The sequence below is a fragment of the Hyperolius riggenbachi genome, chromosome 12 (assembly GCF_040937935.1).
Source record: "Hyperolius riggenbachi isolate aHypRig1 chromosome 12, aHypRig1.pri, whole genome shotgun sequence".
Classification (NCBI taxonomy): Eukaryota; Metazoa; Chordata; class Amphibia; order Anura; family Hyperoliidae; genus Hyperolius; species Hyperolius riggenbachi.
The window spans coordinates 170,072,045-170,085,371 of NC_090657.1; the positions used below are offsets into that span (position 1 = coordinate 170,072,045).

At 45.8% G+C, this 13,327-nt stretch overlaps 1 protein-coding gene across 1 annotated transcript in view; it reads left to right on the forward strand.

The window, feature by feature from the left end:
* Positions 1–13,327, forward strand: part of LOC137542403 (androgen-induced gene 1 protein-like) — a 35,848-nt gene that overhangs the window by 17,256 nt on the left and 5,265 nt on the right. Inside the window, exons 2-5 of the mRNA XM_068264288.1 lie at positions 3,537–3,677; positions 4,610–4,711; positions 6,350–6,465; positions 12,069–12,220. Coding sequence (XP_068120389.1) covers positions 3,537–3,677; positions 4,610–4,711; positions 6,350–6,465; positions 12,069–12,220 — 511 coding nt within the window. The remainder of the gene's footprint in view (positions 1–3,536; positions 3,678–4,609; positions 4,712–6,349; positions 6,466–12,068; positions 12,221–13,327) is intronic.

A 13,327-nucleotide genomic window follows, 5' to 3' on the forward strand; every position in this document is an offset into this window, starting at 1 on the left:
TGCCCAGTATAATTATTTAGTATTTATATAGCACCAACATCTTCCACAGCACTATACAGAGTATGATGTCTTGTCACTGACTGTCCTCAGAGGGGCTCGCACTCTAATCCCTGCCATAGTCATAGTCTTATGTCCTGCCATATTATGCATTTATACAGCACTGACCTGTTCTGCAGCACTTTACATAGTGCATAGTCATGTCACTGACTGTCCTCAGAGGAGCTCACAATTTAATCCTACCATAGTCATAGTCTAATGTCCTACCATATTATGTATTTATATAGCACTGACCTCTTCTGCAGCGCATTAGAGTACATAGTCATGTCACTGACTGTCCTCAGAGGGGCTCGCACTGTAATCCCTGCCATAGTCCTAATGTCCTGCCATAAAATTATATATTTATACAGAACTGACATGTTCTGCAGCACTTTACAGAGTACATAGTCATGTCACTGACTGTCCTCAGAGGAGCGCACAATCTAATCCCTACCATAGTCATAGTCTATGTATGTATCGTGTACTGTACAATACATACAGTATTGTAGTCTAGGGAAAATGTAGGGGAAGCCAATTAACGTATCTGTATATTTTTGGGATATGGGAGGAAACCAGGGTGCTCAGAGGAAACCCATACAGACACAGGAAGAACATACAAACTCATACTGTGTCCTCTGTGTGAGATCCCTGCAGCCTCCCCGGGTACACACTGTATGGTTAGATGCCCGGTATGTGAGTGTGTGAGATAGCATGGCATAGTATACAGTGTCCTCTGTGTGATGTTACTGGTACATGCTCTATGGAATCTGGTCATGCCTGGGACTTTGTGATGTTCAGACTAAAGATTAAAGGTGAACTGAGAGGACTTTGATATAGCAGATGTTGCCAAAAGAAAAAACTATGAATTATTAATGAGACTTTAATGCTTGAAACTCACTCTGTTATTAAAGCTCAGCTAGCAGCTGCAGATAGACTGCAAGTGTCTGTCCACAAGCAGAGGTGAGATTTTAATAATCCTCATTTGTGTGCAGATTGTACAGGCAGCACGATAGCGTAGTGGTCAGCTCTCTCGCCTTGCAGCGCTGGGTCCTCATTTTAAATCCCAGCCAGGGCACTATCTGCACGGAGTTTGTATGTTCTTTCTGTATTCCCAAAAACATACAGATAAGTTCATTTCTTTCCCCCTAAATTGTCCCTAGACTACAATACACAGTACTTGATACATACATAGACATATGACTATGGCAGGGATTAGTTTGTGAGCCCCTTTGAGGGACAGTTAGTGACAAGACAATATACTCTGTACAGCGCTGCGGAAGATGTCGGCACTATATAAATACTAAATGAATTTTATGCAGCTTGGGACTAGAGCGATCAGTGTCAGCATGTTGTGCTGTTATCGGGCCATTCCATATTGTCGCAGCTAGGGCCCCAGAGGGTTTGAAGTGGGACTGCAAGGGCTGCTAGTCTCTGTGAATGCTGTAATGTTACTCTGTTCCTTGCAAACTACCGATCTGGCCCTAGAGGAGTCATGGCACTTCTAGGCTGTATCACAGATCGTTTGGCCAGCAGAATATTTCACCTGACGACAGTGTTGTTTTTATACCTCAGTTGTGTTCTCCCCCATGAAGCCTGGACTCCCTGAACTCACACCCTCTCACGGAATGTGATGTCACAAGGAGGAGATGTTGATTTAATGTATGGCTGGGGTGTCTGTACAGCTCCTGGGATATCCAGTTTCTAGATTCCTGGTACAGTTACATCAAGAAATATTCTGCTCTGTCCGTTAGATACACTGTTCCATATGGGGATAGTTTATAACCATGAGAGATGATTGAGGAGGTGTCCTCTGCTCTGACTCATTCATTAGTCTGGGGTATCTGGCTCTATCCTTGGCGTCAGTAATCACAGCAAGGAGTGATGTGAGGAATCTCTCTGAATCTCTCCGGTATCTGTGCCATATGTGCGGAGTCTGCTCTTCGTAACAGTATGATGCAGGCATGGGCTTCTGGACGGATGAGATGCTGGACTCCATATAGCGTGCTGTTCACGACCAGAGTGCGGGGCAGCACAACCCTGTTCAGTACAAGTGAGGCTGCACATCGCAGTGCACAAGCATGCATATTTGATGCTGTCCCACTGGTGTGTGGGGACTGGTACCATGTTCAGAATGGTGGGTAGCGGCAGGGAAGGGCAATGTGAACAAGACCTCATGGGAGTCTACAGCCTACCAACTAAATAAAATAAATGATGTAGCAAATTGGAAGAATGGACACGAACGTACTGCCACCTGGGGCTGTCACTGTCTGGAGTGGTGGGAGCACTGACGGGAAATTATGTTAACCAGTAGAAATGACAAATAAAGTAAAATGCTTAAAAACAAGAAGAGAATCGAGAGCCCAATATGGTCCAGTATTGTCAGGTAAAATGAAGAGTTCAATACAATTTTATGTATATATACTCACAAACACGGGTTACCCATAGGCAACCACTTTAAATGCAGGTGGGGAGCATTAGAACCTGACCCCACTCAGGTTAAGAAGTCGCTCTCTGTAGATAGTAGATGGGGATGCACCCCTCCACCCAGGGTGGACTAGAAGATCAGCAAAAACTCAGTATACAGAGGCGCCAGAGTAGAGTAAAACGTTTTAAAAACCACTTAAAAGCAGAGGGGGATGTTAAGGTGGACTTGCCTCCTCCCTCTTACAAAAAAGAAAACTCACTTGAGTCTCGATAAAACAAAATTGAAAAAATGTATTCAACTCAACAAATGCAACGCTTTTCGCGGGCGTGACCCCGCTTCCTCAGGCAAAAATGGGAGCACAACTCAGTGGGTCAAGCAATAAGTTTGATCAAGCAATAAGTTTGAGCGCCTCTGTGGCGCTTAAACTTATTGCGTGACCCACTGAGTTGTGCTCCCATTTTTGCCTGAGGAAGCGGGGTCACGCCCGCGAAATGTGTTGCGTTTGTGGAGTTGAATAAATTGTCAATTCTGTTTTATCGAGACTCAAGTGAGTTTTCTTTTTTTGTAAGAGGGAGGTAAGTCCACCTTAACATCCCCCTCTGCTTTTAAGCGGTTTTTAAAACGTTTTTACTCTACTCTGGCACCTCTGTATACCAAGTTTTTGCTGAAATAAAGTAAAAGGCCTTTTGAGTTGATTTAATTTCATCACAATTTTGTATGCAAATTTATGCAGCTTGAGAAATGGATCCACCGAAATGGGATGGTCAATGGGATGCAAATCAGTTGCATGCAGCTTGAAAATGGACCTATAAAGTTTTTTTTACTTTGGCACTTGGCAGATGTCTAGAAGTTAATTTTTAAGTTGTATATATTTGCATACAGAATTTGCATAATCCTGCTTTAACTCGAAATGATTTGCATCTTATTGGCCGTCCCTACAATTGAATGCCTCCTCAGCGGGGTTTGATTGGTCCCCTAGAGATAGGTGTTTGTACTTGTTGCTAGGCCTATGCAGAATGCCTCTTGGATATGTTATGGATACAGTGTGTAATCACCATGTGCTCTTGTCCTACAGGTCCTGCAGGCTGTGTTCTTTGGCCTGTGCTTGGCATGTGATCTGATTCAGCTGTGTCTCTCCCTCAAGAATCCCCTCTGCTCATTCCTGACTCGGTTAAAAGACCATGTCTTCGCTGTGGCCGTGTTCCCCATCGGAGTGGTTTGTATTTTTCTTCTATATTCCATACATCCCCCTCCCAAAATAAAAATATGGCACCCCAATTTCCATTCATTGTTGTGAAGTTGTTGGCATCCAGAGGACGAAGATGTCCGGATGAGTAGGTGGTTGGAGAAGGAAAGCATCAGCAGGAACTTTCATTCTCACCATGTTCCAATGGTAGTATGAAGGCTGTTCAGCATTCTTTATTCCACTGTTCAGTTCATGCGAAAAGCAGGAGTCATTTACATTGGAAATATCTGATACGTGTGTCAGGAAACAGTGTAATACTGTATCAGGCCTGTTGGTGGCTTCGTCAGTACTGCCATAGCTTCCCTGTGTCATCTCTTCACTAGCTATCATGGAGAGAGAAGTGGGCATTTGTTCTCCACAATCCAAAATATACACTCATCTCATGCAGTCCATTTGCACGGGGAAGGCATTGATGGTGTCTTTCTTCACTAACTTCGGATCGAGCTGGGGTCAAGTATGTCCTTGACTTGGGATGTGTTGTTTGTGATGTGCCTCTGAGGAAGCGGCTTATGGCTGCGAAACACGTGTCAGGCATTTTTATGTGAAGTGAGGGTCTGATGTTGTATCTACATTTATCACCTGCGATCTGAAGAAAAAAATTGAAGAATAAAAGAGAACTTTGGTTCATGATAAAAACCCCGTTTGCGTGTATAATTTGGATTGTGAATATTTTCTGTAGGGGTGGAACCAGACTACTTTTTTTACTATTGTCATAAATTTGTTCTCCACAGCCTGGCTTTGCTTTTAGATGAGATCTTCTCTAGTTTTTCATGAATTCCTTCTCTCCAAACACCCCCCCCCCCCCCCTCCCATTTTCCATATATTTGTCTCAGTGAATCACCTTTTTTTTCGGCAGCATCGTTTTTCATCCTTCTGTATATTAATACAGGTTTCTCTCCTAGTTTGTGGTTACTTCATTCTGGAGTATCTATGCGTACGACCGGGAGCTCGTCTATCCAAAGGAATTGGATAAAATCATTCCAGTGTGGCTGAATCACACAATGGTAAGTCCTCTCAATATTTACACAGTGAATTGAAGAGTCAGCCATTTTCTTCTGCTTGAGCTTTGGGTAGCACATGAAAGAGTCAAAATATCAGACATCACCTAACATCCTGCTCTTGACGACCGACACAGGAAGACTTCACCTCACTTCCTGCTCTGACGACCCATGTGACAGACATACAGTGCTCTCCCAAAAAATTTTTCCCAGCCGGGTGGCATGAAAATGTAGCCAGGTGGAGAAGGTCACACTGGATGCAGGATCCCACTGAACGCCTTGGGTAGGGGGGTTATAATGGGGACTACTGGATGGGCGGAGTCAGCACAAGATAACACACTCAGGGCCCGTTTCCATGCAGCGTCAGTCCCGGCAAAGTGGCGGGGCTTGCAATCCCATTCATTATGCTGAATGGGATCGTGGGCTGAAGCGCCCGGAAATGCAGCAAACCATGCACAACGATTCAGCAGTGAATCGCCGCGCATGGATGGAAACTGCGGACCGTACAGTCTATGCACTGTCTGCTGTCCCTGCAATCGCGTTTCCATAAGCGTGCTATATGGAAATGAGCTCTGTGAGGACAGTACATTCAGAGTGTGAAGGATCATTTGGTTGTCTGCCTGATTCTAAATACAACAAGTGTTATCTATGAGCATTCAAAATGTCTGTACTTGGGAAGCTTACAGCAGTGATTGAGACAGCTGGAAACTACTGTATCCTTCACACACCAGCTAGAAACTAGGAGCATAGCCTCATTCACAGAAATCATAGGCATTCATTCACATAAATGCTCAGCCATTAGTGTACTTCACTCATTGCTTGCATTGTGTCTCAGCATTTGGACGGCCTTCACCTGATGGTGGATTACTCAATGCAGAGACTGCAGCTGAACAAGTGCTGGCCAAACACTGTCTGCATATAGAGGGCAATCGGCACATGCTAGGCAAGATAACACCCCATCCACCTCTCCTTTGCCTCACTCCCCCCCCCCCCCCCCCCCCATACACACACACACACACACACACACACACACACACACACTGCCCACTGCTCCCCCCCTCGTGAACGACACTGGAACACTTTACCTCACTTACTGCTCTGACGAGTTCTGCGACAGACACGGGAAGACTTCACCTCATTTCCTGCTCTGATGATCGCTGTGACTGACACAGGGAGACTTTACCTCACTTCCTGCTTTGGCTACCTCTCTGACTAACACAGGAAACTTCGCCTCACTTCCTGCTCTGGAGACTTCTGTGACTGACATGGGGAGACTTCAGAGGTGGCAGTTTAGGGAGACTTCAGAGGCGGCAGTTTAGTGAGGCCAGGAAAGGGCAGGCAGTTTAATGAGGCCAGGGAGAGGCAGGCAGTGTAGTGAGGCCAGGAAGAGGCGAGCAGTGTAGTGAGGCCAGGAAGAGGCGGGCAGTGTAGTGAGGCCAGGAAGAGGCGGGCAGTGTAGTGAGGCCAGGGAGAGGCGGGCAGTGTAGCGAGGCCAGGGAGAGGCGGTCACGGTATACAGCTGAAGCCCGAGTCTCCCTTCATGATCAGCTGGACAGAGTTTCACATGAAGGAAGTTGCTTTCTCTTGTGTGTTTTATTCTGCATGACAGAAATGTTGTAGTAAGAAGATCTGTTGTTTCCTCAGCATACCTTCATCCTCCCTCCGCTCCTGATTGAGTTGTTGGTTTGCTCTCACCAGTATCCTGGCAGGAAAGCGGGGATCACCTTGCTGAGTGTCCTCTGCCTGGTGTACTTATCATGGTAAGGCTCTAACGTGTATGCAAGTTTACACGAGATAATGCAGGGAGCTGTGTATACGTTTGTATGATCAAATCTGACAGATCAGATGAAAGGACAGTAAAGCCTGGTACACATATCCAATTTTGATTGGCCAGAGATTGTCCAATTTTGCCAGTAGTTTGAGTTAGTAGTTTGGTGCCTATACATCCACTGATTTTGCGGGCCGATGGACCATCTGGTTTAATTTATCGAGCAGGGTGAAAATCGATGCTGCAATGTATCTGCCTGTTCGATGAATTGATTTGAGTTTAGACTGAAATCAGTTGAACCATCAATTGGACAAGCTGAAAAAAAAAAAATAAAAAAAAATTCTACACTTGCTTGGGCACTTGAAGGGTGGAAGTGATGATTAAAAAAGATACTTGCCTCAGTACACCCTTCCTACACTGTGCTGGGACCTTCCAAATAGTCTTCAACATTTAAGTTGAAGATTGACTGTGGCTGCACTGCCAAGGCACAAAGCACAGCCTGCGCATTAGCACAGAGCCGCTAGTCCATGGCTCTTTGTTTGTTTGTTTTTCTTCTCCCCCTTCGTGCTGCTGTGCAGGCGTAAACCCACTGGCATCTGTGCAGTATATGGAGGGAAGCTCATCGCAGAAGAGGAAGGGGGTCTGCGCTCGGTGGTGGGAGAGCAGACAACGCACAGGGAAGCCTCAATAGAATCCTGAGGCTTCCCTCTCTATAGCTAAGTATATCTTTAACCACTTGGCGACCGCCCACTACCTATGGGCGTCGGCGAAGTGGCATCCCCAGGACCGCGTAACGCTGATCGGTGGCGGTACCTGGGGGACTGAATAGCCGGGGATCGCGCGCATAGATGCACGTGCATCCGCCGGCATTATACACGTTGCCGCATACAAAGTGTATAATACACTTTGTAATATATACAAAGTGTATTATACAGGCTGCCTCCTGCCCTGGTGGTCCCAGTGATCGAGGGACCACCAGGGCAGGAGGCAGCCCGCTAGTAAACAAACACTGATTCTGTCCCCCTCCCCCCCCTCCTGCTCCCTGATCGCTCACAGCACCCCTCAGACCCCCCCGATCACCCCCTCAGAAAACTGTTTACACCCAATCACCCCCCTAATCACCCATCAATCACTCCCTGTCACTATCTGTCAACACTGTTTTAGATCAGGTCCTAAATTGCCCCCTGGGGGCTCCTGATCATCCCCCCCCCACACCCTCAGATCACCCCCAGACCCCCCCCCCCCCTGTGAACTGTATACATCTATTCTCCCCTGTAATCACCCACTGATCACCTGTCAATCACCCCCTGTCACTGCCACCCATCAGATCAGACCCTAACCTGCCCCTTGCGGGCACCTGATCACCCGCCCACACCCTCAGATCGCCCGCTGACCCGCCCTCAGATCACCTCCCAAGTGCATTGTTTACAACTGTTTTCCCCTCTGATCACCCATCAATCACCCCCTGTCACCACCTGTCACTACTACCCATCAGATCAGACACTCATCTGCCCCTTGGGAGCACCCAATTACTCACCCACACCCTCAGACGCCCCCGATCACCTCGCCAGTGCATTGCTTGCATCTATTCTCCCCTCTAATCACACCCTGATCACCTATCAATCAGCCCGTCACCACCTGTCACTGCTACCCATCAGATCAGACCCTAATTTGCCCCTTGCGGGCACCCAAACACCCACCCACACCCTCAGATCGCCCTCCAAGTTTCCGAACGTAACATTTTTTGGGGGCCTTCTCAACATGGGTCTAGTCCAGGCATAGGCAAACTTGGCCCTCCAGCTGTGCATTGTAGGAGTTTGACAGCCACAGTCATGACTCAAGGAACTACAAATCCCACAATGCATTTGCTTTTATAAGTCATCTGTGGCTGTCAGACTCCTACAATGCATTGTGGGATTTGTAGTTCCTTAACAGCCGGAGGGCCAAGTTTGCCCATGCCTGGTCTAGTCAAAAAGATTGTAATGCCTTCTTAGTGGTCTACGCACCCAATACATCACATGCCCATGTTCTCTGCTACCATATCCAGGTCACGATTTGAGAACATCCTGCGCTTCAGTGCCAATACAACCTGTCATCTAAGAGGCCACCCTGCTTATGACCGGTTCCACAAAATTCGCCCCCTCATAGACCACCTGTCATCAAAATTTGCAGATGCTTATAGCCCTGAACAGTCATTTTGAGGAGTAGTCTGGAAACCAAATGCCTCAAAATGACCTGTAAAATCCTAAAAGTACTCATATGACTTTGGGCCCCTTAGCGCACCTAGGCTGCAAAAACGTGTTACACATGTGGTATCGCCGTACTCAGAAGTAGTATAATGTGTTTTGGGGTGCATTTTTACACATACCCATGCTGGGTGGGAGAAATATCCCTGTAAATGAAAATTGTGTGTAAAAAAAAAAATTAAAAAAAACATTCATTTACAGAGATATTTCTCCCACCGAGCATGGGTATGTTTACAAATACACCCTAAAACACATTATACTATTTTTCCTGAGTACGGCGATACCACGTGTGACACATTTTTGCAGCCTAGGTGCGCTAAGGGGCCCAAAGTCCTATGAGCACCTTTAGGCTTTACAGGGGTGCTTACAATTTAGCACCCCCCAAAATGCCAGGACAGTAAACACACCCCACAAATGACCCCATTTTGGAAAGTAGACATCCCAAAGTATTCAGAGAGGGGCATGGTGAGTCCGTGGAAGATTTCATTTTTTTTTTGTCACAAGTTAGCAGAAATGGAAATTTTTTTTTTTTTCGTCAAAGGGTCATTTTCCGTTAACTTGTGACAAAAATAAAATCTTCTATGAACTCACCATACCTCTTAGTGAATACTTTGGGATGCCTTCTTTCCAAAATGGGGTCATTTGGGGGGTATTTACGGTATACTATTCTGGAATTCTTGCACCTCATGAAACCTGACAGGTGCTCAGAAAAGTCAGAGATGCTTAAAAATGGGAAAATTCACTTTTTGCACCATAGTTTGTAAACGCTATAATTTTTACCCAAATCAATAAATATACACTTATTGGATTTTTTTAATTTTTTTTAATCAGACATGTAGCACAATAAATTTGGACACAAATGTATATAGAAATTTTACTTTATTTGAAAAAGGTCAGCACACAAAGTTAAAAAAAAACATTTTTGACAAAATTCATGTCTTTTTTTGATGAATATAATAAAAATTAAAAATCACAGCAGCAATCAAATAGCACCAAAAGAAAGCTGGATTAGTGATAAGAAAAGGAGGTAAAATTAATTTAGGTGGTAGGTTGTATGACCGAGCAATAAACCGTTAAAGCTGCAGTGGTCTGAATGGAAAAAAAGTGTCTGGTCCTTAAAGGGGAACTGAAGAGAGAGGTATATGGAGGCTGCCATGTTTATTTCCTTTTAAGCAATGCCAGTTTCCTGGCAGCCCTGCTGCTACTCTGCCTCTAATACTATTAGCCATAGCCCCTGAACAAGCATGCAGCAGATCAGGTGTTTCAGACTTTAAAGTCAGATCTGACAAGACTAGCTGCATGCTAGTTTCTGCTGTTATTCAGATACTACTGCAGAGAAATAGACCAGCAGGGCTGCCAGGCAACTGGTATTGATTAAAAGGAAATATATATGGCAGCCTCCGTATACCTCTTACCTCAGTTCCCCTTTAAGGGGTTTTAAGACTGCAGTCCTTAAAGTGAACCTTAAGTCTCGTAAAAAAAGAGTCTTACTCACCTGGGGCTTGCCTCAGCCCCCTGCAGCCGATCGGTGCCCTCACCGTGTCTCTGCGATGCTCCCGTCCCCGCCGGTGACCACTTCCGGTTTTGCCGTCAGGACCTGACAGGCATGGGAACGCGAGTGATTATTCGCGTTCCCAGCCACAATATCGCCGCCTATGATGCTATTGTTGCCTCCTTGCCGCAATAGCAGCATAGAGGGCGATATTGTGGCTGGGAACGCCACTTAAAGAGAGTCTGAAGCGAGAATAAATCTCGCTTCAGACCTCATAAATAGCAGGGGCACGTGTGCCCCTGCTAAAACGCTGCTATAGCGCGGCTTAACGGGGGTCCCTTCACCCCCAAATCCCCCTCGATACACCCGGGGAGCGCTTCCTGGTTGGGGCAGGGCTAACCGCCGCAGCCCTGCCCCACGCGCGTCTGTCAGCGCGTATCTCCGCCTCTCCCCCGCCCCTCTCAGTCTTCCTTCACTGAGAGGGGCGGGGAGAGGCGGCGATGCGCCGCTGACAGACGCGACTGGAGGCAGGGCTGCAGCCGTTAGCCCTGCCTCCAGGAAGGGAAATTCTGCGACCTTTCTACGACACACTTTTGCGGGGGGTGGGTTGGGGGTGAAGGGACCCCTGTTTAGCCGCGGGATAGCGGCGTTTTAGCAGGGGCACACGTGCCCCTGCTATTTATGAGCTCTGAAGCGAGATTTATTCTCGCTTCAGAGTCTCTTTAAGTGCCTCTTTAAGTTGTTAAAGGACCTCTGTCACGAAAATCTTAAAATGTAAAATACATGTAAACACACACAAATAAGTATGTTTCTTCCAGAGTAAAATGAGCGATAAATGACTTTTCTCCTATGTTGCTGTCATTTAAAGCAAGTGGTAGAAATCTGACATTACCGACAGATTTTGGACTAGCCCATCTTCTCATGGCTGTTCTCAGGGTTTTCTTTATTTTTTAAAAACACTTAGTGAATGGCAGTTGCTCTGTCCAACTACCAAAAAAGTGTACAGGGAGCAGGTAGGCGGGCCAGCACCTTTACATCTTTTTCAGGGAATGTCTTTATAAATGCCATGCTAAGAATGACCCATGAAGAGATGGGCTAACCCAAAACCTGTCAGATTTCTACAACTTACTGTAGTAAGAAAGTAATCAGCACAACTGCCATCTTCGAATTTTACCTGCATCAGTGTTTTACATCAGCGAACCTCTGGAAATATGCCTGAAGAAGGGGACTAGATCCCAGAAAGCTTGCATTATATAACTTTATCAGTTAGCCGTTAAAAGATATTACTTTTACAAGACTTACCAGTAGTTTTTTGTTTGTCTAGCACGGTACAGAAACCTTTTTACTACTACTTACTGTCAATTCCAGCAACATAGGAGAGAAGTAATTTATGGCTCATTTTACTCTAGAAGAAATGTACTTATTTGTATGTGTCTTAAATTTGAAGATTTTTGCGACAGTTCCTCTTTACATTTACAGGTATGCTTTTAAATAAAGTGCATTTTATTAAATAACAGATGAAGAACTTCCCCCCCCCCCCCTCATTTTTTTGGTACTATTATTGGACATGAGGCCTCGTACCTTTGCTGTCTAAGGTGGAAATGCGCGCACACACACTACTCACTCATGAGTTGGGTTTCATCAAGACTGGTACGAGAACGAGGCAGTTGCCCATTCCATTGCAGCCAATCACAATCCTCGATTCATTTAACTGAAACTTCATTGGTTTCTGTGTGCAGTTGCCCCATTTGTGCTCTGACAGTTTGTGCATCTCTTGAGAAGTCTGTATTTGTGAGTGTCGTTACCATCTATGATCTGGTGATGGTGCACTAATAGCCCATTCTCTCCTCTGGGCAGGATCCTCTGGGTGCACTATGCTGCAGATATCTGGGTGTATCCCATCCTTGCCAAGCTGGACCCAGTGGGAATGACTGTCTTTTTTGGGGCGTCTCTCCTCATCATGGTCCCTTTCTACTGTTTGGGAGAGGTTTTGACTCAGCTGCGTTGGGGTAAGTTAATGTCCAGGCAAAACTTCAAATCCTTTAGCGCACGATACTTGTGTGTATAGAACGTAAAGTATATATGTGTTAATTTGTAATCCAGCAGCAAAAAGGGTTATTTTCTTGTGTTTCTTGATTATCTTACATGAAACAAGTGTATTGTACTGTCAACTCGCATTACTGATCAGCGAAGAGCTGTAATGAGCCGGGAGGAGCTATAAGGGGTGAGAAAATGCAAATATAGCAGTACTAACTTCATCCCAATCAGTAGCTGATACCCCCTTTCCAATGAGAAATATTTACCTATTCTGGAATAGATCATCATGAACATCTGTATGGCTGATATTGTGGTGGAACCCCTCCCACAGTGTGATGTCAGGGCCATGGCCGTGACGGTTTCTTGTCTGTAAACCTTGCTGTATTGTGGGAAATAGCGGTTTCCAACTGCCAAGCAAGCAGTACCTCCTTGTAGATCAAGGTGAGGAAAGGTTTTGAAATGGGCAAACGCTGGCTAAATTATAAATAAATATTGTAAAATAAATTAGACTCAGAAGTCTCATAAAAATCATGTTTGTAGATTAAAAATATCTTTAACATGAATGCCCTAACAAAAACTGGTACTATTCCATTAGCTGGGCGCAACCACTAGGTGGCGTTAATTACTATTCCCCCTCCAGGCCGCCGTGGATAATAGGGAAAGATGTAACTCGCTGGCGGTTGCGCCCGGCTAACAGAATAGAACCCTAAAACGCTGCATCCCTGCGGCTGAACTCTTAACTAAATCCACCTAAACTCCACGCCCCCAGCTTTCAGCTGCAGCTCTGCCTCCATGTGCATCAATCAGCGTGCATCTCCGCTTCTCCCCTGCCCTTCTCAGTGAAGGAAGACTGAGAGGGGCGGACGGAGGTGGCGATCCGGGCTGATAGACGCGTGTAGAGGCAGAGCTGCAGCTGAAAGCTCTGCCTCTCTCGGAAGCGCTTCCTGCAATGTGTCCTGGGGAGTTTGGGGGGATTTAGTTAGCGCTCAGCCGCGGTGATGTGGCGTTTTAGGGCTATCGTGTTAGAGATTTTTAATCTAAAAAAATTATTTTTGAGACTTCAGTCTCTATTTAAGCAG